This window comes from Lemur catta, chromosome 14, assembly GCF_020740605.2.
Source record: "Lemur catta isolate mLemCat1 chromosome 14, mLemCat1.pri, whole genome shotgun sequence".
Classification (NCBI taxonomy): domain Eukaryota; kingdom Metazoa; phylum Chordata; class Mammalia; order Primates; family Lemuridae; genus Lemur; species Lemur catta.
The window spans coordinates 21,697,905-21,724,686 of record NC_059141.1 but is presented as its reverse complement, the minus strand read 5'-3'; the positions used below and the strand labels follow the sequence as shown (position 1 = coordinate 21,724,686).

Genomic DNA, 26,782 nt, shown 5'->3' with positions numbered 1-26,782 from the left:
TTGTCATTTCATGCCTGATGACTGTAAAAAATAAAAACATTTTCTTATGTAACCAAATTGGTATTATAATAACACCAAACAAAATTAATAATGACATTGCCTTTTTAAAAAAACCAAGCTAGCTGATTTGTAGAGTGGCCTACATTTAGGGTTTGTATGATTGGTTTGTCATGGTATCATTTAACTCATTCTCGATCTTGTGCTTCCTATACACTGGACGTTAGATACAAGTTCTTGACTAGATTAAACACTTTTGTCAAGAATACTTTATAGAGGATGAAATGTACTTTGGAGTGTAAAACTTTGGGTAGCCAAAAAGTCTGATTATCCAGTATTAATGATGTTAAACTTGGTCACTTGATTAAGGTGGCGACTGCCAGTTGTTTCCATTGTAAAGATTTGCTTTCTCCTTCAGCATTAGCCGTAATCCGTGGAGTGATACTTTGGCACCAGATGAATATTCTTTTCTCCATCAATCTGTCCGCTGGTGGTTTTAGCAGCTATTAATGCTCTTTGCCTGAACCAATTTATTTCAACAGGCATTGGAAAATGATATTGCCATTCTTCTAATGTAGGGCTAAGTCATTTTCTTTGACCATGGGGCTCACTGCTTAGTGTTTGTGCAATTGTGTTTGAATCACATCCATGATATATCTTCTCTAAATCTTCTCTAAATCCAAGTTTTCATATCAAGTGGAATAAGCAATAGAAAGCACTTTGAAGCAATATAAGTATAGAATCTTTTTTAGATATTTTCCTTCCCTAGCACAGTTCTCTTACTCCTAATTCAATAGCCAGGTTTGGGGTTTTTTTTTTTTTTTTTTTCATGTTGTTTTTAGCAGTTTCCTTCTATTGATTCTTTCCAGAATTCATCATAGTGTCTGCTGTGGTTTGAGTGTGTTCCGAAAAGTTCATGTGTTGCACACTTAATCCCCAACGCAGCAGTGTTGGGGGGTAGGCCTAATAGGTGTTTAGGTTGTGAGGCCTCCGCCCTCACGGATGGATTAATGTCACTCTCTCAGGAGTAGGCTAGTTGTTACAGGAGTGGGCTTGCTCTAAAGGGAGTTTGGCTCCCTCTTGCTGTCTTGTCCTTCCGCCTTCTGCTGTGGGATCTCAGTGTGAAGGCTCCTGACGGATAGATGTGTGTCCCTCTGTCTTGGACTTCCCAGCCTCCACAGCTGTAAGAAATAAATCTCTGTTCTTTGTAAATGTCTCAGTTTTAGGTATTCTGTTATAGCAGCACAAAATAGACTAAGTGTCTGTAGAAACAACTCTTTCTATTCTCATTAGTTTCAACAATACCTAAATTACATAATTGCAGTGTTAAGTACAAATGTCATAAATAGATTTGGGAACAGAAATGACCAATTCTTAGTAAACATTCTACTTAATCTAGGGCAGTAGAGTATGCAGGGTGCTACCTAGTAGTCTACTAGCTGAAATGAAAGCATCAGTGTGCCAGTGGGCCTCAGTCAGGGTCTTACAGGGAGAATGGAGAGTCAGTCAACTGGCAAGTTGTTACATGGAGGGCAGTTATAGAGTCTACCATGTTGTGCTTTTCCTTGCTTGTCTTCCCCACTTGCCTTCCAGTTCCTTAACAGTAAGGATGAGTCTTATTTGCCTGTGTCTGTGTTTTAATCCCTAGTGCATAGTACAGTGCCTAGCATTATAATGAGTGCTCAGTAAAAATATTTGTTGAATGAATCCATAACCAGCAGCAAAGGAGGCCATATTGACCTCAATGAATTCCAATCCTAAACATAGAATCTTTGCAATATCTTTTGCAGATGTCAGGGTTGGTATGGTCACTGCGTATAATTTACTCTTTCATTGGTTTTTCTTCTCATTCCCTCAGTCTCTGAGTCTTTCTCTGCTCTATGCCAGCTTCCTTCAATTTATTGTGTATTGCAAGCTACCTGTGTTTATTATCATTCCAGTTTCCTGACAGAGATGCAAAAAAACATGTAACAGTTTGGCTGCGATGGCGCTCTGCACAAAGAGAGGAGATTCCTAGGAAAACACAAAGTAGTTCCTTAGTTCTCTATTCTAGAGCTTAACCAATCCCGGGAACTGAAGTCTTCTGTTTCTTCACAGAGGAAATATGACAAAGGCAGTGGCTGTACAAGCTTCCTTCATGGGCCGCCCTCCCCACTGCCTCATCCACTAAGCGGGAGCAGCTACTTCTGGAGGTGAGAAGGGAGGGAGGACAATCTCCATGACCCGTGTGACCCCCTAGCCGCACAACTGTGTTTGAGAAACAGTGAACAATTTGTGGAGTTGCTATATTGAAGAAATTTACAACGAAACAAGCCTATGTAGGATTGAATTCTTAGGTGATATAAATTATGATCTTTGATAGAAACCTATAATCTATATTTTTAAAGAAGCTACTTATAGCTGAATAATTCCAATGATGCCAAGATCCTGTTTCAGTAGATATCAAAAGGTATTTTGCATGTACATTTGAGGTGATTTTCAGCTTCAGACCCCAAGAGGAAGTTCATCAATAATACAATAATTATAATTCATTAAGCACTTACTATGTGCCAGACATCATTTAAATTCTATTTTACAGATGAGTAAAGTGAGAGGGCACAAGAAGGTAAATGACTTGCTCTTGGTCACATAGGTAGAAGGTAGCAGAGAGCCAAAGGATCCAAACACAGATCTGTCTGATATGAGAGTTGCAGCCTTTAATCACTGACAGTATTCACTAGGGTCCTTGCACACATATTTGAGCTCTAAAAACTGCCCTTTTTGATGGGGGGTCAGTGGCCAAGGACAGCCTGGATCTTCTGAACATATGTCGGGGACCGAGGTGATGTTCTTCCAGGCAGTGGTCGTGCCTGCTCCCGGAAAGCTGAAGACAGGTGCTCACTTCTCCCGAGCAGCAGATCCCTCAAAAGGATGGTCCGTTTCTAAGGATCTTTACATGAGCAAATAAATGTTGGGGGTTTTTTTGGCCATTCGTTCACTCATTCATTGTATTCATCTATTCATTCAATAAACTAAATGCATATCTTTTTTTACTTGACAACCCATCATATTTGAATATCAGAGTCTTGGTTTCCAGGCTAAATTCATGTTGTGTATTTAAGAAGACAATGAAAATTCTTTGAAGATATTCTCAAGCTGAACAGGAAGGAGCAAAGGGTTTGATTTCTACTTGTTTTTCAAGCTGGCTTCATCTGGGGACAAACTCTATTGTAACTTTTCTAGAATTTGGTGCCAATAGGAGTTAAAATAATAAAATCAGTACAATTAAATTAAATAGGAAATGAGTGTCTTTTATGTACAAGGCCTTAGATTAGGTAACAACAATTGGTCTCTCTTCTGGGAAATGGTTGCTAAAATTACAATCACTGGCAGTGCTGACTGGCCTCATGTACTGCACTGTGTCCCAGGAAGCAAAACACCCTCCTCTTACGACAAGATCTTGCAAAGATGATACCATTCCTCCCCTCGCATTTTCTTAGGATTAATTTGAACTATTTAGTTAACATTTATTGAGAGTATTATATACCAGTCACTGTGCTAGTTTCTGAGGCTTTTAGATGTGAAAGAGACCGCTTGCTTTTGAGAATCTCACAGAGGATTGAGCGAAATATTACAGAAGAGAGAAAAAATTATAATACAGGATAATAAATGCCCTGATGGAGCTAGCGCAGGCTTTATGGGAACACAGAGACAGGCACCAAACCCAGCTGGCATAGGTGAGGCTAAGATGAAATGATACTTGAACTGCATCTTTGAAGAGAAAGGTAGTGGAGTCCAGGGCAGGACAGTAAAATAGCACATCTAGTCTGGGAAGTGCAGAATGTGTGCCCTGGCGTGGAACGAGCAAAGGTGGAGGAGATGCGGCTAGAGGAGGCTCACGCATGACGGGCTTTGTAGGCCATACCGATGCGCTTAGGCAATTCTAAATGTAATGGGAAGCCACCGAAGAATTTTAAGCAGGAAATAACATGTTCAGATTTGGTTCTTAGAAAGGTTACTTTGTCATCAGTGAAGTGGCTTTGAGATCATGTTAACGTTGAGAAGTTAGGTGGTGGTTGCAGTTCAGAAGAGAAATAATGAGGACCTGGAATTAAGGTGAGCTGGTAATGGGGATGGAGAATATGAAGTGATAGATATTTAGGACACAGTCTTAAATTCAAAACTTAACACAGTGTTGGTATCGGTACGTCATAGCAGGGTGAAACTAGAAGGAAAGGAGGAATCTAAGTTGACTCCCACAATTTTATATTTGGTGTATACCGGTGCTGTTACTAAGAGGATTAGAAGTGGAGGTTTGGTGAAGATGATAGATTCCTTTTGGCCATGTTGAACTTAAGATGCTCATTGGACAAGTGAAGAGGACCAAGTGGGCAGGTAGAGTATTTTTGTATCTGAAGTCTAGAAGATTGGACAGGGAGTGGCGGTAGTATGTAGATTTTAGTTTTCAGTCTATGTGTTATGCCCACCTTTGTTGCAGTTATTTGATTAGTACTCAGTAAAAAGCGTATTTACCATAAAGCTAACAAAGCTTAAGCTTAAGCTTAAGTGCTTCTCACATGCATGGGGTGCTGCTTCCAAGGCCCCCTGCCAAATGTATCATACATGGTCATCTCTTTTTGTAAAATTTGACAAATTAGATGTTTTAACTATAGTTGGTCAAAAATTACTTTCTTTCCACTTCGAGTTTATTGTCTCTCACTGTTTTTGTGTGTGACAATGCTGGAGTGGTCCCAGGCATTTTTGGAATTCAGCTATGGGGAAGTTAAGCTGGGATACATTTAGTTTGGGTTTGGTAGGATTTATCTGTGTGGTTTGCAGTCACTTTGATGTTTACTGCTGGCCATCTGAGTAGAGGAAGGACGTCCAGATGTGTGCATGTCATTCGAAAGTACAGGACCAGCAGTGTATCAAGTTATGAATGTGTCCTAACACATCTGGCACTGGAATCATGCCAGAAAAAGAGCATGAAATGTGTGAAGCCAAAAACTTGATGGCAGAAAAGTTTTCCGCTCATCTGGCGTCTTAGCCTGAGCATCACCCTGATAGAGAGGCTAGCATGGCTGCAATGCCAGGGAGCAGGAGTTCAGGATAAGGAAAGTGAAATAAGAAGGAGGGAAAGAAAATCCAAGCATCTGATAGTGCCTTGGCCACAGGCAGCGGTTGTTCAATCCCACCAGGACCTTCTCAGGGGCCTTATGGAACGCTCTCAGAACCGTCTGCCTGAGTACAAAAAGGGAAGTATTCATCCAATGAGTGTTAATCTCTCCCTATTTCTGGATTGCACATGCATAACTGCAGAGTAGGTTTCAAAAGAAATCCCCAGGCAGGAAGCAAGAGGAACACTGAGCAGTGCCAGCGAGCTGGGGTCTGCTGGCACGAGCGAGTGTGCAGCCCATCCAGGCCCGCGTGGGGCTGGTCCCTGCAGCACTGGAGGGGGAGTGAGCAACGGGGCCTTGGAGGATTTCGAAGTGGCCAGAGGTGTCCAGTACTGACAGAGAGGGATCTATGCTCACTGAGTCCCAGTCGAGAAATATTTTCTCGTTAGGATTATATGCAATACAATGTAGTGTATATACTTAATGTGTCCACGATTTTTCCCTTTTTGATTAGAATCATGCAAAATAGATTTTATCAGAATTACTGTGCAGGACAAAAACTTAGTACTACAAAATTTCAGTCAAAATGCCACTGTTAACTATTTATTTCTAGAATTTTTCTACATATATATGACTAATATAAATGGGATCATACTATATATAATGTTCTATGTGGTTTCTTAATAATTACTTTGGGTAACTTTTCAGAGCAGTTTCTATAGCTCTGTCTACTTTGATTCTTTGTATAGCTGCATAGGATTACATCATATGGATGTACCGGAATTTACTTAGCCAGGCTTCTATTGATGGATATTTAGGTGGTGACTTTTTTCTCATACAAATAGAAAAACTTCTTTTTATCTTCTACACATTTTAAAGAGATAATTGGAGGAAAGGTAGATAATGGGAACGGTGGGTAGAAATTGTGAAAGGAATTTATAAATAGACACTGTTTGGTTTTAAACATCATCTGATTGCATCTTTTTTCTCCCCTGTAATGATGAAGAGCTTGAGGTTTCCAAGGACAGGAAGCAGAGGAGTAAAGTGCTAGGACTTCTTTTATTTTAGGACAATGAGGAAAACCTTGAAATATCTTTGCCCTTTGATTTCTTTTCAAATTTATTATGTATACAAAATTTGCAGAAGAGATTAATACATTGGATCAGAATTTGAACTAGATTTCATTTCCCTCCCAACTCCAACATCAGTGCCCTTTTTGATAATTTTAGTAGCTTTTTTCCCTTATAGCACATGATTATTGACTATATAATATACTTGTATTAACCATGTAATAATATATAATAACTCCACCTCTTCATTCCAAATTAAAGTTATCAGGAAGGACTTTCTGAAAAGACACTTAAGTGAGAAAAGGGGAGATAAGGTTTTTCTTCTTGTAACAAAACTAACCCTTAGTTTCCCCTTTAAGCAGGTTTAAAAAGAACCGATAACCTCGCTTCCTCCTTAAAATGCCTGTTACCCTGTTACCGCAGCAAATGGGTGGTGTGGTTTGGTCTAGAGTGTTTTTTAGCACATTGTCTGGGCTTAGGTAATTTTTTGTCTACTATGAGTATCGCAGGAGGCCCACATTTTCATGTATGGTTTTTTGCATAATTATTGATCTTGTCTCCTTGTGGTGTAGAAATTATCCAAGAAGTTAGTTTAGTTAAAATCAACAAGTTTGGACTACAGAATAAAGTTCTAAATGATTACTGGTCTAAAAATTAAAACATAAGAAAGGAACAGAAGAACAAATCATAAACTTAAAGTACTAATATTTGGCTTTAGCAGAAGTATTTCTTTTAAAAATCTCCTATTATTGGCTATGTTGGACTGTTATGAATCTATTGGACTATTTATTACCTAACTAGTATAGTCAATCCTCATTCATCATCCTTACAAAGGCTGCAAGCCTACAGGAGGGACAAAAATAGTCTCATTGGTTCTAAAATAAATCCTTGAGTTCTATAGGAGAACCACCTGTCTCTTGGGAAAGATGAGAAGGTTCCCATCATCTCAGCCTCAAAGCCATCTTTTTGTCTTAGCCATGTTTTCCATTGCTGATCATTTGCTAGGAAAACATTCCAGTGAGTGTACAGTGGGTGTTACAGACCACCAAAAAAGATGAAGTGGAGATGCCCAGCATGCCTCACTATTTATAAGAAAATATTTCCCCAAAAGATGGGAAAATCTAAGTCTTTAAATACTCTGGGAGAGAGAAAGAATGGAAAAAACTCTTCCATCTCTGTTCCATTGGTTCGTGAGATTTTCTCACAAATCATTTGGATAGGCCATTAAGCAAGTCACATAATGACTGGAATTTTCTATTAATTGCCTCACTTTGGGTTTCTGGCTAAAGTATCTGGCAGCAAGACTGAAGAACAAGCAAAAGAGAGAACAGGCTAGTGGTGGTGTGGGAATGTGAGCGTCCTTGCTGGTGGCCTGGAATCCTGACTTAGGTGAGAGGGCCAGAGGGCTGTCTCCAATAGGGTAGTCCACTCGGATGGATGGAAGTAAATGACTTGGCTGCTTGTCTTTTAAACACAAACACAATTTAGTCTAGCTTAACTCTTTGTTCCAAGAGGTTACTTTATTTGCTATTTCCCTCAGGAATTTCATTGAGCAGGTCTGACACAGCACACACACGTTAGTTTGGCTTCGTAGACCATCAGTCTTCCATTGTTTTGGCTTTAAGAAATGAGAACTTAGTTTAATCCTATTTTTCTTTAGGTATCTGCTTTCTAAATCCCTTTGTGGTATGGGTGCTCAGTCTCTCAGTCAGAGTCCAACCAGAGAAACAGAACCAATAGGCTATGTACATACACACACACATTTATCAAGGGATTTATCTTAAGGAACTGGCTTATGCATTGTGGAGGCTAAGAAAGTCCAAAGTTGGTAGAGCAGGCTGGCAGGAATAGAAGCTCACAAGTGGGTTGGAAACCTACGGGCATAGTCTGAAGCTGTATCTACAGGTGGCATTTCTTCTCTCCTTCAGAAAGCCTTCACCCTGCCTTTGAGGCCTTCCAACAACTGATTGTCAGGTCCACTCGGAATAATCTCTTACTTAGAGCGAACCTGTTAGGGACTTTAATTGCATCTGCAAAATCCCTTCACAACAGCAGCACCTAGATCAGTGTTTAATGGAATTACTGGGGACTGTTCCATCCATCACATTGGGAGGAGCTAAAGAGGAACTGCCTAGAAAATCCTAGTGCCACGGAGGTGCCTGTGCAGACACTTATTAGACCAAGGCTTGGTTTAATAGGGTCTTTTGCTACTCTCTCCAAAAACGGTTCTCTCTGGGCATTCAGTTATATAACTTCCTGCTGCGTGCTTCAACCAGGGAAGCATGGTTGGCTAATGTAGTCAGGATTGGGCCGCACTCTTGGGTTTTTGCATGTAAAATAAGCTTTTGTTCACTGAAATTGTTTTCCTATTGATTGACATTCTGTGAGCTTTTTAAATGTTTGTTTAAACTTAAAAGCTAAAGTGTAAGAGCCACTGCCAGTAGAAAACTAAGCTCTTATTTCACCAGAGAAGCTATTTAAATGATCTGTTTGGGGGTAGGGGTGGAGGAGGGAGAGGGATTTTGGATGTGGCTATAAAGGGGCAGCAGGAGGGATCTTTGGGGTGATGGAAACATTCTGTACCGGGACTGTATCAATGCCAGTATCCTGATTGTGATACTGTGCTATAGTTTTGCAAGATGTTACCACTGGGGGAAACCGGGTAAAAATACATGGGATCTTGGGCAAAAATACACAGGATCTTTGTTATTGCTTACAGTGCATGTGAATATAGTTATCTCAAATCAATTAAAAATGCTCCATTTTGTGAAGCAGAGGATCCTTTTGTAATATGAACATTTTCTAATTCATGTTTTAAAAATAATGTTTTCTTAAGGAAGTAGACATCTGTATATACTTAGCCCTGTGCTGGGAATAAAGTATATATTCAGTATATATAGAGATGAGCCTCACTACGTTGCTCAGGCTGGACTTCAACTCTTGGGTTCAAGCAAACCTCCACCTCACCCTGGCATAGCTGGGACAATAGGCATGCACCACTGTGCCAGGCTACTCGATATATATTTGATGAGTAGAAGAAAGCATGCCTGATGGGAAAATTTTAGGTGACCATTGAGTGTGGTGTTTAATGTAAAAATTTTTTGTAAAAATCGAGGTCCAATTCTTAGATGAAATATTTGGCATACTGTAAAGAGATAGAGTCTTTACTCTGTAATGATGACTAAGAGAAGATGCAGTAATCTCAAAAATAATTCCAGAAATATACCTAAAATGTAAGTCCAAAGGAAACCTCTAGAAATGTGCAGTAAGTAGTTTTAAGACAAGTGGAATGTCATTTTTTCCCCAGAAAGCTATATAGATTGAAAATAAAAATATGTTCAAAAGATTTAAATAAACTTGTGATTTGTAGACCCACTCATTCAGTAAATATTTGCATGCCTATAATGTCAGGCAGGTATCTGCAGTTCTAATATATTTCAGGTACTGTCCTAATAGGTAAACATTGATGTCCTTAAAGGCAGCCATACCTGCCCCAAGTCTCCATTGCTACATCTGTAAAATCTGTAAACCACATGGATTTGTTTTTCTCAGTGTATAATAGTTCTGATCTTACTGCATGGATGTATAAAATGAGAAGTGAAATTCAACCAGTTAATTTAAAAATAACGTTTAAAAATATCTATAAGCAGTAAGAAGAGATGAAATTTACAAAAGACTGAAGAAAGAAAAGAGTGCTAAGGTCTAAGTCTTAGGGCTGAGGTCCCCACCCCCTGGGCTGTGGACCAGTACTGGTCAGTGGCCTGTTAGGAACCAGGCTGCTCAGCAGGAGGTGAGAATGAAGCTTCATCTGTATTTATAGCTGCTCCCCATCACTCACATCACTGCCTGAGCTCTGCCTCCCTGCCCATGTAATTTTCTGATATTTTTCTTAAGCCTCCTCTCTACTCTTCAGCCCTGTTTCAATGCATGTGGCCTTGTTTGTCTTATTGACTGCCACAATTTCAAGTGTCTAAAAGAGTACCAGGAGCATAATGGGTGCTTGGGAAATACAGAATGAACGAATGGATAAATATTTGCCTACCTCTTTTGGCATTCTTAGCTAAAAAAATAACCGATATCTACAGTTCTTTTCAAGAAACACACTGTCACTTTGGATCTCAGAATTTCTGCCACTGGCATATTTCTTTCCTAATGTCGATATACTTTTTACTGTTGCATTTAGTACCTGCAGTTTATTTCTAATGATTACATTGTCTAATTTATAGATGTAAACAAAATCCAAAGAAAACAAAATGGACACCAACATCCCTGCACTGAAGACTGTACAAAAAAATCTACAAACAATTCTTTTAAACATTAATTATCTTAGATATTTTCAGCCTGAATTATTTTCTCTTTTTAGGGATATATAGTATAAGAGACTAGAGTTAAGAATGGGAAGGTGGGACTAGACTTAGTTTAGATGTTAAGAAACAGACATTTACAGCAGACAGAAGGAAGTTGCCTCGGGGCGGACGTGGAGGCTGACCTGGCTCCATGCACCGGGCACAAGGCCACACCACCACTGTGGACAGGGACTGTCTCTTCTTTTTATCAGCTCCCTTAGGGGCTGATAACCTCTGTGACTATCTACCTCCCGACTTTCAAAGCTGTGCAAGTGGTCAAAGAACAGCAGCAAGCCTGTTCCCTGAAAGCGATTATAATATACTGCATTAGTAAATACATTCAGGGTTCCATCCAGGAAGTGATCCTATTAGGAAATATTATCTATATCAAATAAAATTCTCACCAAAAAAGATGAGGGTTTTTTGTTTTTTTTGTTTTTTAAAGGAAACCACAGTTCCATGTTCCACCCCAGAGGAGCTCACTGGCGGACACGTCGGTTCAGGCCTGAGTGGGAGTGAGGTGGTTGGTGGCCGGAGCCGAGGCGCTGTCCTGCGGGGAGAGCCGGGCCAACCACTTGCTGGTCAGCCTTTGGAATTTTTGGAAGTAGTAAAGCTTTTGGTAAAAAAAAAAAAAAAAGGGGGGGGGGCTTTTGTCTCCCAGAATAGCAACAGTTATCATCATTTCAAACCAGTGACTTCTATATACAGCAAGTGCTACTATATATATACTTATGTATTGTTTATGTAGGACTATTTTAAGATCTGTCTCACATTTTTCTGGCGTATTTTACGGTGGGAAAATTCAATTGGAAAAAATGCACTTAGCTCTGGCGGGGGATGGTAAGGTAAAATAAGTACTTAAAAAAAAGACACATGAAGTTTGTTTTTGTTTTCATTTTAGCTTCAAACCGTACAGAAATAGCTAAGTGATAGCTCCCCAAATGAAATTGTATTGCTTCTCCTGAGGTTTCAGCATTGGGGCTCGTAGGATAACAGCAGCTCGGCCACCAGCACAGCCGGCAGAGGACCCGGGAGGCATGCGCAGTCTTCCACATCTTCATTACAGAAATCTGGGAATATGGCTTTGTGTTATGTGACTTGTAATTCAGGGTTTAGTTTTCTTTTGATTTTGCAGCTGTGGAAGTGAGGGGACGTGGAGAGGAAAAGGACCTGTCTGTGGTTAAGAGTAACGTGGGTACAGAGACCCAGGCACCCCCCGAGTGTGGCGTGGCTGTGGCAGGGCGGTGAGGGGCTGTGGCCCGGTGACTGCCATGGTGGGCGCCTTTCTGCCCGCTCCGTGCAGAGGGTGGGCACTGAGCCAGGTGCTATGGAAGGTAGGTAAGAAACAGGAGCTTCCCGTCTAGCTGGGAAAAGATCACAAACCTTAATATCAGGCAGAAAGAGACAAATGCCTCGAGAGAAATTTAGATAACACTGTGGGAATTCGGAAATGTGAAAGACAATTTCTACCTTTGAGGAACAGGAATGGCTTCCTGGTGAGTAGGTGATGTTTTGAGCAGAGTTGCACGTTAAGGACAACATTATAAAGGACTAAAAAGACGCAGGATAGGGAGGAGGGCATTGCGAGAAGAGGAAGGGTGAGTGAAACCAGGGAGGTGCCGGTCGGGAAAAGTCACATACGTTGTCGGATCGGGTGAACTGTGACAGCGTAAGAGGAAGAGTGTGGAGGAAGCAGCATGGAAGGGTTGGCGGGTGGAGAGTTGGGGTTATAATGGCCTTTGAACCCTACTCTAGAGAGTTTTCTCCTTAATTCAGTAGTGGATGATGTAGTGGAGTAGGAACAGTAGGGACGAGTGGTGGGTGTGGTGCTGGCTTGGCAGGGGCCTGAGGGGTGGGGCCGAGCATTCATACACAGCCGGATCCGGAGTTTATGAGCTAACTGGGGAGACGACCTCGTGGTAGGTGCGGTCCAAGTCTCTTAGCAACAACTTCTCTACTCCTGCGGTCACAAAGAAACTCACTAAGCCACCATGTAATCATGGCATTCGTTCCAGTGCTCACAAGTGCTCACTTCTTGTCACCTGTTGAATTGAGGAGACAGCTTGCTAGTGTGCAGGGGACACACTGTCAAGGGAAGGAGGCACAAGAGCCAGACGGCTGCTTCTCATTCAGTATTCGAAGGCTGCTGTCAAGACACATCCTTGCGCAGGTTGCTCTCCTAGCTGAATGTCCCTGGCTTCTGTCATTGTTCCTTGTGTGGCATAGTTCATTTATCTCACAGCATTTCTCCTCCATTTGCTTCTTGTAAAATACAAGACCCATACTCAAACACAGGATTCCAAATAGAGCTAAATATCGTGGGAGAATCGCTTCCCTTTTTCTGAAGTTGTGTTGTCACTCGGTTATCATGACATGTGGCTGGACCACATGTGATCTCTCTATCCTTAAGGGACCTGCTGTCACCAAAGAGAAGGGCTTGGGGAAAGGCAGTCCTACAGGCAAGGCCACATGCAGGGCTGCGTTTCTCCGCAGCTGGAAGTCTGCTTAAGCTGCCGAGCGCCTCTTACCACTCTGTTACCTGTTCCCTGCTCCTCTCTCCCGTCCCCACCTCCTGCCTCAGTCACCCCTGTGGCCATAGCCTTGGTGGTTGCCCTGACTCCTGCTAGCCTTTCCTGGATGGTAGTTTTACAGGTGTGCACATATGTAGAGTTTCATTGAGCTGTGCACTTTATTATAGATGTGTATTCATTCTTCATTAAAAAGGAAGGGGAAAAGGGAGAGAGAAGACAAAGATGTCAGGGTTTAAGGCTGAGTGATTGGAAATCCAATGGTGTCATGCCCAGATGCAGGGACTCAGAGTGGGAGGTGTTATTTTGGAAAGGACAAACCCAACTGTCCGATGACGTAGACCTTTTCTCTCTGGTTAAGGCTGCCTGGCAAAAGCAGGCCAGTTTGTACCTCCCTGTTAGAAGCTGGAAGGGCTATAGGGAAGTCACACTGCACAGAGACCCTGTGACCTGGGTGTGTCGCTTAAACTGTAATCCTCAGATCCTTCATCTGTGACCTTTATCTCAAGCATCTTTTGTCAATTTGATCGTTTTGACTGCTCTCTGCCTCTTGAAACAGTTTTTTTTTGTTTTTTTTTGTTTTTAATGTGGCTTCCAAAAAACCATTGTCTGTATTCTCAGCCCACTGACCACTGCTTCTCAGTCTCCGTTTTGACTACGTCTCAGTTTGCTGAGCTGTGACACTCCGGCATGCCACAGGCTTGGTGTCAGCTCTTTACTCCATCCACGCCCCAAGTGGTCCCATTGGGCTCTGGCTTTTCTGCCATCTGTGCTCTGACTCCCAGGCTTCATCTGCGGCCTACGTCTCTCACCTTCCCTCTCCTGAATTCTGGACTCATGTATCTAACTGCCTATTTGACATTTCCACTATGATGTCAAACTTAACCTGTGGTCCAAAACTGAACTGATTTCTACCTTCCAAACTTACACCTTCCCCAGCCCTCCTGGGTAAATGGCAACTCTGTGCTCTTTGCCATCCAGAAGACCTTAGTTATCCTGACTCTTCCTTCTCATCTGCCCCACATCCAATCCGCCAACAAACCCTGTTGGCCCTGTCTGAAATACTCAGTCTGTCCAGAATTCAGGTACTTCTCACCACCTGGTCCCCAGCCTGTGCTTCCTCCCTTGCTTTCCTGAGGTGACTTCCAGACTTGGGTTTTCCAGCCTCGGCCCTTCCCCACTGCCATTCACCTACCACCAGCAGCCAGAGGGACCCTTTAGAAACATAATGCAGATCATGTCACTTTCCTGCCCGGAATCTCCCAGTGATTGCCATCTCGAGGTAAAAGCTAAAGTCTTTACGATGGTTACACCGTCCGCCTTCACCCCTTTCGCTCCTGCTCACTGTGTTCTGGCTTCACTCTCTCCTGTCCCTCTGCCTGAGACGCTCAGACCTGTGGCTCCTTCGAGTCGTTCAGCTTTGCGGCCACGTCACCTTGTCAGGCAGCCTTTCCCTGGCCATCCCATATTAACTGTGCTCCCGCCCGTACTGCTTTGTTCTGCACAGCACATTTAACACAATGTGACATGTGTTTTGTCTCCTTCCCTTAGTGTCTGTCTCCCCTGCTAGAATGTCCCTCTTGAGCCAGTCCCTTGTTTTGTTCCCTGCAGCATGTGCCTGGCACCTGGTGGGCAGTCAGTAACTGCTTACTAAAGGAATAAATGAATTCCTGTGACTACAGTTCATCAATAACTTTCATAAAGCATAGTATTTTATGGCTTATAAATTATGTTCATAGACTTTATCTTACTTGATAAGTTTGTGACTTTTTGTCAATCAGACTAAATCCAGTTCTAATTGTATTTGAAGTGTATTGACTTCCCTGACTGCTAACATGAAACTGGCTTGCTTGGGAGATCTTAAGTATGGCCATTAAAATACATCATGAGCCTCATTTTGTTAGTTACATGGGACCTAAATTCTGACTTAGCATTTATTTCTTTTTTCACTAGTTCCATAGAACTCCCTCTCTGGAACTTTGTTAATTCCTACTTATTGAATTATTATTGTAATTTGTATGTTAGTAAGCTGGAAATCCTTTAAAAACAAAGGCATATCAAATGCTTCATTTGCCCTGTCCTCTGTTAGTGAGGGCACCACAGCATCACACAAACTTAGGAAACTATGAAGCTTTGCATCCTGTGGTAGTGCTGCCCCCTGGAGTTGTGCAACACAGCAGCGATGGTGAATATAAAACGTGTGGCTTGAGTTTCTCATTACTGGATTTTCTGCTTGTTTTTTTTCTGCTGTTTGAGTGGCATGTCAGGACCCCGCAGACTCTGTTTGCCTTGTGCTGGTGTTGTTGGGTCTGTTTGACTACTGTCTGTCATTTTCATTAGCACAGCTGTATCAAGTTGTTCCTGATTCCTTTGCACGTCCGCCCTGTTGACTTTCTTCCTTAGCTGTTTCGGTTATGCTGCGGGCTGTCCTGTTCTGCTTCAGTGACATCAGCATTGTCTGGGAACAAATGAGTCCATATCTTCATGTGGTAGTCACAAATCCCTTGTCAACCTAACCACTGTCCTGTTGCTTATGCCATCAACGTGCACATGGGTTCTATCTGTCACACAAAATTTGAGCCTGGAAGTGTGATAGAGTTACAGATGCAAGTTGTGGTAACCTGCTACCATTCTGGGCTGGGTTACCAATCCAGAGAGAATATGCAAGCAATAAACTTTGATTGTGGAACAGTAGAAGCAGGCAGAGGTTGAAATTTGATCCCGATTCTGTAATACCCGCATATAGATGATTGTAGTTACTTTGTCTCTCAGTGAAGACGTGGTTCTTGTAATTCCATCTGTGCAAGGGCCCTGCCTTGAGTGCATGGCGGTTATAGAAAGATGAACAGTCTAGGCTATTTCATATTATAACTTGTTTGTTATTCTGAATTCGAGTAGAGATACATTCATAAAGCCCTCTACTCTGAAAACAGACCTGCCAAGATTTTCTTAAGCCTGGCTTAGTGATTCCTTTTTCCTACATTTCTAGGACCAGAAAAGGAGGAGAAGGGTGAAGGGTTTAAATATCGGGACAGTTCAGAGTAGCTGGCACACTGCAAGACCCCTCATAGCTAGCCAGAAAGGGCTCTCTCCAAGCCCTAATCGTGACCGCAATTTACGTTTTGTTTGATCCATACATAGTTCATGAAGTTGGCCAGGTGTGGTGGCTCATGCTTATAATCCTAGCACTTTGGAAGGCTGAGGGTGGGAGGAAGGATCGCTTGAGGTCAGGAATTCAAGACTAGCCTGAGCAACAAGGAGACCCCTTCTCTACAAAAAAATAGAAAAATTAGCTGGGTGTGGTGACATGCACCTGTAGTCCCAGCTACTTGGGAGGCTGAGGCAGGAGGATCGCTTGAGCCCAGGAGTTTGAGGTTGTAGTGAGCTATGATGATGCCACTGTACTCTAGCCTGGGCTAGAATCTCAAAAAAAAAAAAAAAAAGTAAAAAAAAAAAAGTCTAAGTGTTCTTTAATATCTACAATTACATGATTTGTTGATTGCTATATTTTCATTCTTCTCTTTGGAAGTTAAGAATCCATTAGTTTATAATCTTTTAGTTTTTAGTTTAGTTTTTAATTTTTCTCAAGGTTGCTTTTCTGCTTTCAATCCTGACTTAATTCCTCCAGTGCTCAGGTTAAGAAAGGGCTTGTTTAAGTTCAGTTTTTTAAAATCTCTGTATTGAAAAGTTGTTTACATTTCCCTTTTGATGGATCTCTTGATAAGAACTAAAGTCTAAATTCCCTGCAGTGAATGGTCAAGTGGGAAGGTGTACTGAATTTGCTATTGTCCAAAAGCGTAGGTGAGGCTGGGGGGGGGCGGGGGTAGGTGTTGTTTTTTTTCTTTTTTCTTTTGGTACTGCACACAGAGAAGGAGATTCGGAAGGAGTTTTTCACCAGCACTTCCAAAGCTAAAAGCATGTGCTCTGGGGCAGATACAGAAGTTCCAGTGATAGAGGTGGAGGGTGTGAGTGGTGGCTGCAAGTGAATTCTGAGGAAAACTTAATTTTCTGTCTAAGAAGGCTAATTCACATGAATAATTTCTCCTAGAGTAGGGCCCTTTCCAGTCAGATCTGTTGGTGCTATTGAGCTGGTATTTCAAGTATGTCCATCTGCATTTAAACGAGTTGCTCCAAGACAATCTGATTATACAGTAGTTACTTTGGTGAGAATAGCGCCTCAGTGGAATGGAAACTTCATTTTGAGTCTAATATTAGACCTTGCTTTGGAAAATTCCTTTTAAATGATCACAAGCTGGGAATAGCAAAAGAATTTAACTTTCGACAGACAGCATTCACCAAGAATTTTTAACTGCTTATGTTGGGTCCTTGGGAAAGCAGATGTGAGAAACCTACCGAACTGAATGGGCAAGAGGAGAATTGACTTGACCTGATGCAGTGTTTATATCTATTGCTGATAAGTTTCCTCCTCGTCTCCATTGCTCAAAATATTTTCATTCTTTGAGCATGAGTGTGCTAGGGACAAAAATTGTTAGGATGCCTAATTGTCTAACAATCTAAACTTCTGGGCTTGCAGACGCTGTTGCCCATGAAGGGGTCTGAGGCAGAGCAGAAGCCGGGTTAAGAAAGGGTTGGCAAACCACAGGACCAAAGCTGGTTTCTAAGAGAGTGCTGGGAACTTGATCAGACCTGGCCTTCAGAGAATATTTTTAATTTGTCTGTCTGGTCATGTCTGAGTGAATACACCCAACTTAAAGTGTCAACTAAACCATATGTAAAGCCACTACACTCCCACCTCCCACCACCCAAAAAACCACACCCTGTCATTTAAATCTCTATATAAATGTTAACCGATTGTGAAGTTTCCAGATCATGTCTACTTTGGCTTAACTTATGGATATGTTTTGCTTTGCATGCCTTGATTGGGAAAACCAATGCTGGTGTTTGAGAGATGCGTTTACTATTTTAAAAGATCTTTCTGAAATTGAAATGCATCTTTTAATCACTGTGTATGTTTAATTTCATGTTTTTTCCCCGCTAAGCTGGTAACAAGTTGATGGTGCCTTAGAACTGAGCGAAAATATTAGTAAGAGTTGCCACTCATCAATCACCCAGTGGACTCCAGTCGCTGTCTTTGCTGGGTGCCAACATCATTTCTGATCTTCACAACAGCTCTCCACAGTAGCAGTTATTTTGAGCCTGGTGTTAGAGATGAGGGGACAGAAGCTCAGAAAAGTTACATGGTTTGCTCTTGGTTGTACAGCTAGTAATGGCTAATGAGTGGGTGTGCTGGAGTTCAAATCCAAGACTGTTCCACTTAAGAGCTCATGTTCTTCTCTTACCATCTGCCCATCCCCTAAATCAGCAGTTCTTAAACATTTCTTTTTTATCTTAGGATCCCTTTAAACTCTTAGAAATTGAGGACCCTTGAACTTTTATTTGTATGGGTTATATCTGTTTATATTTACTGTATTTGAATTAAAACTGAGACACTTAAAACACTTATTGATTTTAGCAATGCCATTTTTTTTTTTCCCCCTAAGAGACAGGGTCATTCTCTGTCACCCAGGCTGGAGTGCAGTGGCACAATCATAGCTCACTCTAACACTGTAATCTTGAACTTCTGGGCTCAAGGGATTCTCTTGCCTCAGCCCCAAGTAACTGGGACTTAACAGGTGTGTGCCACCACACCTGCCTAATTCTTAAAATTTTTTTGTAGAGACAGGATCTCACTATGTTGGCCAGGCTTGTCTCAAACTCCTGGCCTCAAGAGACCCTCTCACTTTGGCCTCCCAAAATGTTGGCATTACACGCACAAGCTACCACCACCACTAGCATTAATTGGTATATGTAGGTAACCTCTACTCCAGGAAGCAGAGCTTAATTCTTGCCTTCCACCTCTCCCTTAGAGGGACAGGCCATACTTACTGACTTTCTTCCAAAGAACAGAATTAGGGAAAGGGAGAAATGAGTAAGTTTACACTGGAGAAACCTGGGAAACACCTTTACCAAGTGATGAAGGTGGACATCATCAGCAATGACCTATAACCATTGATGTGATGTAACTAGAAAACCCATAGCTCCAGTCTAATCATGAGAAAAACACCAGACAAACCTAAACCAGAGGACATCCTACAGGAGACCTGACTCCAGTACTCCTTAAAATTGTCAACATCATGAAAAACAAGGAAAGACTGAAAAACTGTCACAGACCATGGGAGACATGGCAACTAAATGCAGTGTGGTACCCTGGATTGGATAATGAAGCAGAAAGAGGACATTAGTGGACAAAACACTGAAATTCAAATAAAGTCTGCAGTTTATTTACTAGTAATATATCAATGTCTATTTCTTAGTTTTGACACCTGTATCATGGTAATATAAGATGTTAACAGTGGGGGAAACTGGGTGAAGGGTATATAGGAACTCTCTGTACTACCTTTGCAACTTTTCTGTAAATGCAATATTATTCCAAAATAATATTATTTTTAAAAAATCTGTTGTATCTTGTACTCTGAATGGGTTGTTTACCCGTGTATGATTTTGTAACATCGTTGCCACAGTCCGTTGAAAAATATTGGTTCACTAAGTTACACAAATCTTAAAAATGTTTACACATTGCATTGTTCAATAATTTAAAAAAATCACATTCCTTAATATCAACACCTATCTCATCAGAAAAGTCTAACTATTGAGAAGCTTTCACACTCATGATGGATACAAGTTTCCCAAAATTCTAACTTTCCATTGAAAGCTCAAATATTTTCATTGGCAGCAAACCTGCCCATTGTTTTCCTTGATGTGACAGGTTCATTTTGTTCATTTTTGAGAAAATGTCTGACAAATACCTGAGTCTATATAACCATAGTTTGTCTGGCAGTCATTCTCCCAAGTAAAGATGTTGTCTGGTGAAGAAAGTGGCTGATCACACGAGTGCCTTCCTCAAGGTAGCTGGTGTGGTTCCGAGTGCAACAGAATGTTTCATGGTACTTCCCGTGTTGTCACGTAGAATATTAAGACATGTACTCAGGGCCAAGATTTAATGGACATTAATTTTTACTGATTGATCAAGGACATTGGTAAGAGAAACTGACTTTTCCCTTTCAGCTGTGCACGTGTGATGGTGCAGAATAGTGACCACCAGCACAGTCGGCCCCCCGGACTTGGTCTGTGCTAAGGCACCTTTGCACCATGAGTTCAAATATCAACACAGCGAAAATGGCCCACAGCATCTTTGTCTTATGAAAATATTAATAGTTTGACCTCACCGACATCCTAAAAGGGTCTTAGAAATCACCGTGGAACTGTGGACCACTCTTTGAGAACTGCTGTCTTAAAGTGGCAGTTGCTAAAAGGGGACATAAGAACAGCTGGTATTACTGAGGACCAAATCTATTCCATGCAAAGAGCTGGGGTGCAGTGCAGTATGTGTAGAGGGTGACACTCTTTCTTCTAATGGCTCATAAGCCTTTTCCATTTGTTTGTGATATTTCCATTCCCTCTTTAAATGCTGAAATGGAGACTTTGATAATTTGATATCTGTGTTTGCTGTTATTTATTTATTTATTTTTTTACCATAATCGTATATAGGATGTCGTTCAGGAAATTCAGAAACTCACCTCTTAAACTTTTTCTTTTCTTTAAAGGTAAATCTCACCTGGCTATTGTGCAGCGGGTAAACAATGAGGGAGAAGGGGATCCATTTTATGAAGTTCTGGGAATTGTCACCTTAGAAGATGTGATTGAAGAAATCATCAAATCTGAGATTCTAGATGAAACAGATTTATACAGTGAGTAGCATTGTCTGAGTGTATTTCCCAAAACCTTTGCTTGTTGTTTTTTTGTCATGTTGCTTGTGAGTCATCTGGCATTTTTCCAGCTGTTGTCTGCCCCTGTTTATAACTCTGCACTCTGTGTGGGCTGTGCACAACCCTCCAGTGCGTTCCAGTCCCGTTAGCAGAGGGAGGAGAAGAGGCAGACCCTGTAATGGCAAGTGCCAGTGTTCTTAGGAAAAGCCAGCTGCTTCCGACCATTGATCTGGGCATGGCTTGCCCTGGACAGAAAACTCGCTCCTGGTTTTGAAATTTATTTTACATGTATAAACGTAATTGTTTTCTACTAAATTTTTAATTTATACAGCTAGGTAAATTGTTTTCAGATAAATTTCTGTTTCTACTGAAGTTCGTAATACAGGTACTTAAAAACTGAATGGGATTTGTTAAATTGATAGATGACAACTGTTGAAATTTCCTTGTTCCAGAGCCCATGGGTCAGAGGCAGAGGTGAGGTTTGCTGGTGTGGTTTGCTGGGGCTGCAGTGCGGGTGGGGTGGGGTGGGGTATAGGAAGCGGGATGAGGCAGGTACATAGTAAGAATGTGGTTTTCCTCTTCTCAGCTTCTCTGCCACCTATTCTGGGGGGAGGAGAGGGAGAGGAGTGGATCAGGGAAGGGGAGGTGAGCATTCATACGTCATTTGCCCGGGTGTAGACTTGATCCTATGCTGAGGGTTAACCTGAATGCTGTCTGATTAAAGTGCGCCACTGGATCCCTGGACTGTGGAGCTTAAACCTTCTTCCATAGCCTCACTCTCAGCCGTGCAAGGGTTTCATAATGCCAATGTTGGCCCAAGGCCTGCGATGTTTGGGGCTCTCAGGTTGGATGGAGAAAGCATCTGGGCTCTGTTTATCCTATTTGGCTCTAAAACATGGCTCAGAGGGGGACGTGGACTGTTCCAATGGGCTGGGGCACTTGGGACAAAGCCTGCCTTGCTCAGAGCAGAAGGATTTTATTCAGTCCTGCTAGAAAGGAACATCCCTCATTTTAAACCTGAGAAAGTCTTCATGCACCCCTAAAAGAATACATTTTATATTTAGCTAATGACTGTCTTCTGAAAATGTATCCTGTTTTTTCCTCACATTGGTGTATCATTCTCAAAAAAACCACCCTTTCCCAGGTCTGTTTTACCTTTCTGACAATTTGAGGGGTAGTGAGAGGTCTCATAATAGAGAATAGAACAATTTCTGCACATCACAAGTAATATTCTTTTGGTTTTTCATAAATAAGGTTCTGTTGGCTCACAGCCACGCTCATTCGTTTACACTTTCGCTGCCCACCAGCATGGAGACATGATAGCCCTGCAGAGCCTAAAATATTTACTCTCTGGCCCTTTACAGGGGAAGTGTGCCAACCCCCATTCTGGATCACCTTGGTATTTCCTTGACCTTGAGGATCTCATGGTCTGGAGTAGCAATGAAGCAAACAGATCTTACTGAAATGCTGTTCTATGAGAACGTTCTTGTTTGTTTCTTAAGGGGTTTCGTTTGTGTGTTTTCTTGCAGTTGAGGCCAGGGGACTCTTACAGACAGGGACACATTTCACTGGTGTGTAGCACAGTGGTGGGTTCCGCACCGGAGTGTGCTGATGTTGAGTAGCAGGAGACTGTGAGCACCAGGCTGCAAACTCTGCCGTTATGTCGGGTCTGTGACTGCTCTGTCCAGGTCTGCCTAACCATGTGCTCGGAGAGGCTCTCTGAAGACCTTCATGAGTACATTTACTAACCAGGTTACCTGCTGGTACTTTCTTTGGATTGTGCCATGACTATGGTGCGTGCTGATTTGATGAGGATTCTCTCTCCCCCTTCCATTTGTTTCCACGTGCTGTTTGTATGTAGAGCGCCCACATCTGGAGGGACAGTCTAGCCTTTCCAGTATATTTTGTCTTTCTCATTCAGAAAGAGCCCTGGTCTCATGGTATACATTTCCTTATTTTTTCCTTTTTCATTTCTCCCTCAGCTGATAACAGAACGAAAAAGAAAGTGGCCCACCGTGAAAGAAAGCAAGATTTTTCTGCCTTTAAGCAGACAGACAGCGAGATGAAGGTTAAAATATCACCACAGCTCCTCTTGGCCATGCACCGTTTCCTAGCAACAGGCAAGTGCCGCTTATCACAGTTGGAGATCTCTGCCAACCCTGGAGCGTGCTTCTCACCCACCACTGACGGGGTGGGCTGGGGGTGGACACCGGGAAAAGGGGTGATAAGTAATGCCACTTTTGTGTTTTGTTTTTTGTTTTTTTGTTTTTTTGTTTTGTTTTGTTTTTTTCTTTTTAAATTCTCTCCTCTCCTATGTTCAGTGTCGGCATGAACCCTCTGAGACATTTACCAGGGGTGGACCAGTAACTTAAAATTGGTCTGAAAGGTAAGGATGAATGTTAGTGCCACACTGCATGTGTACCGTAGGCGGAGCGTCTCCCCGGCTAGGTGTGCGGGAGAGCCCGCCGGCGGGGCAGGCTGGGCGGCCGTGTCCGGTCTCTCTCCAGCTTGCCTTGGAAGAACAGTCGGACGTCAGTGGTGACGCAGGGGCTGTGATTCGCAAAGAAGAAAAATAGGTTTTCAAAATTAATATCTTTTCTGGTTTTAATGAAATCAGAGATTCTGAGAACTTTGACGTGGATTTCTTGATGGCCTCTTCAAATCAGGTCGTTAACTTGGGCCCATTCCAGGAGGCAAAGGTTCACATTATTAAAACCACCAACCCAGCCGGCACTGACTGCTCCAGAGAGGTCAAGGTTGAATGGACTCGAGAGACAGACCAACCCTTCTCACATCCCCAAGTGGCTCTCTAGGTGAAGGGTGAGCTCTGTTGGCCAGGGGAAGTGAGGGAGAGTCTCAAAGTACCCAGTGGCTTGTAGAAGACATCTGTGTCCAAGATGGGCAGCCAGTACCTTCCAGCTGCATGCAGTGTACTTGAAATACCTTGAAAAGAGGGCTGACGCAGCCATGTGACGGAACACTACGTACTCTTTAAGATCACGCTTTCAGATATACGGAAATGCCCACAATATAATATTCATGACCTGGGAAAATATTCCTAATTTAATGTAAAGTGGGAAAAAAACGGGATCTAAAACTGTGTGTACATTAAGATTAAAGTTGTGTTTTTGTGTGTACACATGCGGACAGTATGCACAGGCACACATGCCCGGGCACAGCACTGGAAAGGAATGCTCACTAGTTGCTCAGAATGGTTATCTGAGTGGTTGGTTTATAGGTAATTTTTATTTTCTTCTTTATCTTTTTCTGTATTTTTCAAAATTTCTACAGTATACTATCTTATTACACAAAAGTCACAATCTAATACAGAACTTACATCTTTTGTATAAAACATATAATTAAAAATACAATTTCAACTTATTCTTTTTCTAATTCTAATACTACTGTTCCTCGTCATTTAAGAACCACAAATTAAAACTAAATGTTATCTTACTCTGCCTCTGAGGTATCGTAAGGTTCAGTTTCAGGGTAGCACCCTTAAATCAGTAATTTTGGTGTGATTTTAAATAAAATTGCTATCTTTGTAAATACCGCTCAGCATTACTTTTTAAAAAATTAGCAAGTTGGAGTGCATGTTGATGTGTGCACATGCCTTGCCTTTACTCTGAGTCTCAGCCTTCTCCGTTCCCCGAATTTCCGAGGGCAGCTGTGTGGGAGAGGGGGATGTAGCACACCTGTGTCTGCACCTGCCACTAACACACCCAGCGCTTCCAGACCTTGGCTTCTTCCTTTGGCTGTTGTTGGACAGTCAGACTGTTGTGGCTTGTTGAGGGGCATTTGGCACTCGAGGAGCCTGCTTCTGATTGATTTTCACTTCTATCAGTCAGAAAATTAGGATATTTTTATGAGGGCTGAAGTCAATGACAGGTTGAAAAGGAACAACTTATGAGAATTTGGCATTTTCTAATTTCTCCCAGGTAATGTGTCCTCAGTGGATCACCAAACGGAAGTCTCGGTCATCCATGTCGTATCACTTTGATTCCAAGCATTCTTATTTAAACACCTTAATTACTAGTGTACATTTGTCTATCCATCTGAAGTGTAATATCAAGTTGTGTTTATATCTATAGAAGTAGAAGCATTTAGCCCATCCCAGATGTCAGAGAAGATCCTTCTCAGGCTGCTAAAGCACCCCAATGTCATCCAAGAACTGAAGTATGATGAGAAGAACAAGAAAGCACCAGAGTACTACCTCTACCAGCGCAACAAACCTGTAGACTACTTCGTTCTCATTTTGCAGGTCAGGAGAATTATTCATTCGTTGTTTGCTTTCGTCAAGTACTCACCTTTTTGGTTCTGAGGAGGTTTGGTACAGGCAAATGGGTGACAGGGTTTACGTACTTAACTTTTTGCATAAGGGGTAGCCTTATGCATGGGAGAGTTTTGTCTCCCTGTTTTCGTATCTGTAAAGTAATTCTGATATAAATGTCATCAGTTACTTTAATTTACAATACTGAAAGGCACTTAGTGATTGCTGAGGTGCTGAGTCAAATGAAGAATGTTGACTTCAATGGTTAGAATTTTCTGAAGAGTTTGGGAAGGTACCTATACGTGTCCACGTCATGGTGGGTGTTTGAAATTTAAGTGTTATGGTATTCCTTGGGGTGTCTTTTTTATCATTTGTTTTTTCCATCCCTCATTAGGATTTAGTCTTATACAACTCCATAGAGATATCTTAGTCACTCTAACATTAACATTGTCAATATAATCCATTTGTTTTTATTCCTGGTTACTAACTAGACTCTGTTTTACAGAGGAACTGATAGAATAATTACAGCCTCTCAGAGCAATGGTAACTAGTTCCTTCTCACTATAATGTAATCTGCTACATAAGATGGGAAGGTCAGTTCGTTCTGAACCCTCTTTGAGGGGCTTCGGTACTTGAGTCAACAGGAGGCCTTGTTACATCACTATTTCACTTAATAGAGCGCCATCCTTGGCATAGGGGCCAAGGTGGGTATTACAATGAGTAAAATGCTAGTTTTATTGACTTCTTATACCTCTTTATTGAAGAATTGCTTTTATAGGAAATTTGAGTTTATTTCAATACAAGAATTTTAAAGGTGAGCTCTGTTGGCCAGGGGAAGTGTGAGAAAGTCTGAAAATACCCTTAAGTTTTCTCATTTCTTGGTGACTTCTTATATATGAATGGGAGTTATTGTTAGAAGAGTACAATTAGTATTTAGCAGGCCCTAAAATTTACATGAGTCTAGCAACGCCCCAATTGTCTAAATGAATTAAGAAGTTTCTTTTTTGAAAGTAACTTCTATCAGATGTATAGATGTCATACTCTGGAAAGTGTGATCCATGTGTGACCCCATGTTTGGGCAGTATTGTGGTGTCCGAAAGCGAGAGTGAGGGGTGGAAAGATGCCATGGATTAACTGGTTACCTGCCATTTTCTTACAGTCTGTCTTAGAAATTTCTGTTCACAGGTTTACTAATTTAGTACCTTGATTCTTCTACTAACCTTAGTCGTCTTACTCAATTGTTTTTCTTTTTCTCTGGAAATACCTAAGCTCAAAATTCTGAGGGCACTGTTGGGAATTTATTTTATTTACTGCAGTGAGGGAATATAACATTCATATTTCTCAAAAACTAGATGTGAATATTCCTTAAGCCTAGAGAAACTGAATTACATTAAAGACCAATATAGGAGCATCTTGAGGATTGACATTGTGAATTTCAGTGTTAATATTAGAAACTGGTTTTCAATTGTCTATTTTTACATAATTAGCTTTTATGAAGTTGTGATTCAGTAACACTCTATTGCTGTATAAGAAAACCATGGATCTAAAAATAAATTTTATGGAAAAGGGACTTCAAAATCCCTGTCCATTCTTTTAAATAAAGATATTATTAGGCTGGGCATGGTGGCTCACGCCTGTAATCCTAGCACTCTGGGAGGCTGAGGCAGGTGGATTGTTTGAGCTCAGGAGTTCGAGACCAGCCCGAGCAA

General features: G+C 41.6%; 1 protein-coding gene across 2 annotated transcripts in view; it reads left to right on the top strand.

Annotated features, from left to right (window-relative positions):
• The window catches only part of CNNM2 (cyclin and CBS domain divalent metal cation transport mediator 2), a 129,372-nt gene that overhangs the window by 82,117 nt on the left and 20,473 nt on the right, over window positions 1-26,782 (top strand). For both annotated transcript variants that reach the window (XM_045568484.1, XM_045568483.1), the window contains exons 2-4: window positions 20,642-20,785; window positions 22,786-22,923; window positions 24,895-25,064. In XM_045568484.1, the coding sequence (XP_045424440.1) occupies window positions 20,642-20,785; window positions 22,786-22,923; window positions 24,895-25,064 (452 nt within the window). The remainder of the gene's footprint in view (window positions 1-20,641; window positions 20,786-22,785; window positions 22,924-24,894; window positions 25,065-26,782) is intronic.